Source organism: Vespa crabro, chromosome 20 (assembly GCF_910589235.1).
Source record: "Vespa crabro chromosome 20, iyVesCrab1.2, whole genome shotgun sequence".
NCBI lineage: Eukaryota > Metazoa > Arthropoda > Insecta > Hymenoptera > Vespidae > Vespa > Vespa crabro.
This window is the reverse complement of record NC_060974.1, coordinates 4,276,503-4,281,502: the sequence shown is the minus strand read 5'-3', so window position 1 is coordinate 4,281,502 and position 5,000 is coordinate 4,276,503. Positions and strand designations below refer to the sequence as shown.

Genomic DNA, 5,000 nt, shown 5'->3' with positions numbered 1-5,000 from the left:
GAGAGAGAGAGAGAGAGAGAGAGAGAGAGAGAGAGAGGACCTTCTCGTACGCGTTAATAGGATTTTACGAGGCACGCGTGGCGAGGGGAAGGCCGTTTCGCAAAATTAACACTCGGTGGAGCGAGTGAACTCGTAAAAAAGTATAATCGATATTTTTGTACGAGTCTAAGTACTTTCTCTCCCTCTTTTCAACCCTCCCCCTTCTCTCCTAACCATCCCACCTTTACACCCCTCCCTTTCTCTCTCTCTCTCTCTCTCATTCTCTCTCTACGCTTCCACTATTCACTGTTCTCTCGTCATGCACACGAATGAACAGGGCTTCTATCTAATACACCGACATGAATCATATTCATTCGCGAACGCGCGCGCGCACACAGACACAGACACACACACACATATATATACATATTATATGTACATATATAAGGATGATACATGTAATGAGAAAGCGTCGATGATGTGTAGTAGTAGTGATGAGAGAACGATGGTGTTACGATGGTGCGACGTAGTTAATGGTCGTCGTCGTTAGATAGTGATGATGATGGTGGTAGGTTGTAGTAGTAAGTAGTAGTGGTGGTGGTGGTGGTGGTGGTGGTGATGGTTATTGGTGGTGGTAGTACTCCGACACAGTGGCATAGAAGATTAATTTATTTTACTCCTATCTCGGGGCTTAATATTTTTCATTAGACTCTGTCTCGCCGGTTTCGCGTGCACGTGTTCCACTTCCTCTAAAAACCGTATCTCCTACCCTCTCTACATTCATTTACATTATTTGCCACGTGTGCGTCCACCCCCTCTTTTCTCATCATCATCCCTCCACCCAACCACCACCACCACCCATCCTTCATCCCTTTTTACCTCGTCCACCTTGATACTTCTACCACCTATACTAGCTATGAACTTTTCCTTCTCTAAAACCTCTCAACTATCTATCTGTCTACCTATCTGCCTATCTACCTACCACTATCCCTACCTACCTACCTACCTACCTACCTACCTACCTACTTACCACCCTTTCTCTCTCATTCTCGTACTACCCCTTTTCCGTACTACTAGCCCTTACTCCAACCGGATGATACTTTGATCGTGGAATACTTCACTCGCGTTCCTGGAATACTTTTTGAATAAAGCTATTCGCCCTCTTCTCTCTCTCTCTCTCTCTCTCTCTCTCTCTCTCTCTCTCTCTCTCTCTCTCTACTCTTTTATTATTCCACGAAAATGTGTATTAACTTAAATTTGAATTTGTTTGCGTGCCATACGCGCTCACGTGTAAGTACGTACGTGTTCTCTACCACATTTGTATTTAACTCGTATTTCAGACTATCTAAGTATATATTGTATGTGTTTATGTATATAGGTACGTCACTGATTCGCGAGATCGCTCAAATTATTATTAGTTCGAAATAATAATGTTTATCTTAAAATGAAATTAATTGGATTTATTGGATTTATTTTTTGTTTGTTTTTTCTTTGTTTTTTCTTCTTCTGTTTTTTTTTTTTTTTTTTTGTTTTTTTTTTGGCTTTCTCGAAATGGTTCGGTATATAATACGGAGCTTTGGGTACGATCAATAAATCATTGTGGTTACAGAATGGGAAAGAGGAAGGATGAAATGACGATATTTTTATGTTTTTTTATCTTTTGTTTTTTTTTTTGTTTTTTTTCTTTCTTCATATTATTTATATCAGATATACAGATATATATATATATATAGGAGTCAGAAAGTTGGAATGACCGTTTTAAATTAGTTGAAAAGTTTATTTAAATTGGTATTCTTTCATATTCTTTCTTTTTTTTTTTTCTATTTTTTATTTTATTTTTTTATTTTTTTATTTTTTTTCGTCACAACGGATTGATGCACACACACACACACACACACACACACACATTTTATTTGCGAATGATCGATAAATCATTATGTTTGCAGAGAATACAAAGAAATATAATATAATATAATATAAAATATAAATATTCTTTTTTTGACGAGGACTGAAGATTTATTGGAGGAATGCATAAATAGGATGTATTCCGATTACCATGATCGAACTATGATCACACGATATAGATCGAGTCTATAAATTCGTAAATAATTACATATGTCTTATTCCTCTCTATTCTCTTTTTTATTTTATTTTATTTTCTTTTTTTGTTTTTCTTTTTTTCTTTTTTTTTTTCGTTTTTCGTTTTTTATTATTATTATTTTGTCTCTGCACTTCCTTCTTTCCTTGACATATATCGCGTAATACTTCACATGTCCCCCTCTCTACTCCTCTGCCTCTTCATTCATCCCCTCCATTTCTCTCTCTCTCTCTCTCTCTCTCTCTCTCTCTCTCTCTTTCTATCTTTTTCCTCATTCTCGAACAAGTTTTACGAGAATCGACAATGACTTGGCGGAAATTTGAAAATTTTTTTTTCTTTTTCTTTTTCTTTTCTTTTTTTTTCTTTTTCTTTTTTTCTTTGTTCTTTTGCTAACCGTAATTTTTACTACCTGCGATTATTACGTGCGGTAGCCGTAAAAATGAAAATAAAAATAAAAAAAAGAGAAATAATAATAAAAAGGAGAGAGAGAGAGAGAGAGAGGGAGAGAGAGAGAGGGAAGGAGGGAGGGGAAGGAAAGAGAGAGGATTCGACCTCTTTCCAAGAATTTTTCGGGTTCCCGTCGTACAACGAATTTCATCTTTCTTTCATTTTCTTCACTCCTCCTCCTCCTCCTCCTCTCCACACAACTCTCCGAACCGTCCCGTCTCCGTTCTCCGCCTCTTCAGTGCTATAGTCGTCAAGTCGCCCTCCATAACTTTCTTTTTTTTTTTTTCTACCTTCAATCTCGTTGTCCCTAGCGTCAAAAAGAAAAAAAGAAAAAATAAGAGACAAAAGGCAAAACGAAACAACAATTTTACGTTCTTATCCTTCTTTTTCCTTTTTTTTCCTTTTTTTTTTTTTTTTTTAAGATCGCTCATCTTCTGAAACATTTCGTTCGAAAATGATCTCGTTTTATCTTTGTAGAAAAAAAAAAAAAAAAAAAGAAAGTAGAGAGGAAAAAAGTAGAAGAACGTATAAAAGTATCCGTCGATAAAAAAAAAAAAAAAAAGAAAAAAAAGAAACACAGCGGGACGAATGCAAATTTTTCCACGAGCGCAGAAAAATTCGCGAGAAGAATTGATTTAAATTTTTTTATTTATTTATTTATTTTTTTCTTTTTTTTCTTTTTTTTTCTTTTTTTTTTTTTTTTTTCATGTCAAACACTTCTTTATCGTGTAACTAAAATATATAAGCACTTAAATATCGTCAAATAACCGACGTATGTACACATTTATTGGTTCACTCGTAACCTGTAAAGTTTAAAAATATTTTCCATCGAATATAGTATATCCTATATTATCGTGAATAGTTTAGAAAATACAGCGAGGGGGAAGGAAAAAAAAGAACGGGGTCACAACGGTTCTTATGTATTGGTACTTTCGAACTACAAGTTCTTTCTTTCTTTCTTTCTTTCTTTCTTCCTTTCTTTTTTTCCTCCCTTTTTTCTTTTTTCTTTTTTCTTTTTTTTTTTTTTTTCTTTTCTTTTTTTTCTTTTTTTGCCTTTAGTCGACGACGTGCACGCGGACATGCATTTTTTCTTATGTCACTTCGGTGAACTAACTCCGGGCTGGTTTTATCGATGAGTACAACTTTAGAGTCTACTCTTTTTCAATATATACTATACACGCATATATATATATATATATATGCGTGCATGTGCATATGTTCATGCATGCATGCACCTACATACATAAGTATATATATGCATATATGTATGTATGTATGCATGTATGTATTTGTGATTCATGTTATCGTTTATTCTCATCGTTGGTTGTGCTTTACTTCGTCGTGTAAAGCATTTCAATCCGTCTCTTTCTAATTCCTTCTTTCTATTTCCTTCTCTCTCTCTCTCTCTCTTTCTCTCTCTTTCTCTCTTTCTCTCTTTCTTTCGTTTTCTCTCTTACGTTTGCAAGTACTGTCGCTCGCCAGAAACGGGAAACGCCTAAACTATCGATCGAATTACGTAACTGCAGTCGGAGAGACCAGTAATCTCGTTTTTCTAACAAACTTCCGAACTAACCGAACGAAACCTCCCTAAAGAAGTAAATAAGAACCCACTGGTACGTTAAGCACTTACTTACTTTACATATGTACTTGTTACACCTACTCACGCATATATATATATACATATATATATATATATATATATATATATATATATATATATATATATATAAAACGCCGTCACCCCTAAAGCGTGAAAATTCTTCTGTTCGGACATTGACTCCTTTTTTTTTTCTTCTTCCTATACTTTTTTCTTTTTTCCTGCTTTTTTCTCTTTTTGTTTTTCTCCTTTTCTTTTTTTTTTTTTTTTTTTTTTGATCTCTTAAAGATCAGATTAAATTGATTAATTCGTTGCTTTAATTTTAATTGATAATCAATGTGTTCGCATCGATCGTACGTATCTTCCTCTCTTTTTTCTTTTCTTTTTCTATTCTTTAACCTTTTTTTCTTTCTTTTTTATTTTACTTCATTTTACATTAACGTCTTCAGTCGTAATGATTAGTTTTATATTTTATTTTATTTTATTTTATTGGTTTTCTATTTTTTCTTTTTCTTTTTTTTTTCTTTTTTTCTTTTTTTTTCCTTCTTTTTTTTTTTTTTAATGGCCACCTCAAATCTCGTCTCTGCGTGTATTTCAAGGTGTTATTATTTATTTCTTTGTTTTCTTTTTTTTTTTTTTTTTTTTTTCCTTGTAATTATTTTGTTTCGTTTCCTTTGCATATACACAAAAAGTCGTTCCTTTTTTCAGAATTATTTCCATAATTGCCAAAATTTTATGAGTTCTACGATTAAACAGTATAAATTATAATAATTACTGATAGCTTTAAAATGATAATTATATGCTAATATATTATATTAGAAATGAGTTTTATTCAAATATAATATACAAACCTGTAATATATTTCAAAGATTAGATATA

General features: G+C 33.1%; 1 protein-coding gene across 16 annotated transcripts in view; it reads left to right on the top strand.

Moving 5' to 3' along the window:
• LOC124431068 (protein tramtrack, alpha isoform-like) overlaps positions 1 to 5,000 on the top strand; it is a 108,688-nt gene that overhangs the window by 84,487 nt on the left and 19,201 nt on the right. The window contains exon 1 of one of the 16 annotated variants that reach the window (XM_046978492.1): positions 338 to 547. The exons of the other annotated variants lie outside the window; for them this stretch is intronic. Within the exon in view, the coding sequence (XP_046834448.1) occupies positions 536 to 547 (12 nt within the window). The 5' untranslated portion in view covers positions 338 to 535. Of the gene's footprint in view, positions 1 to 337; positions 548 to 5,000 lie in introns of those variants that run through there. 16 annotated transcript variants of the gene reach the window in all.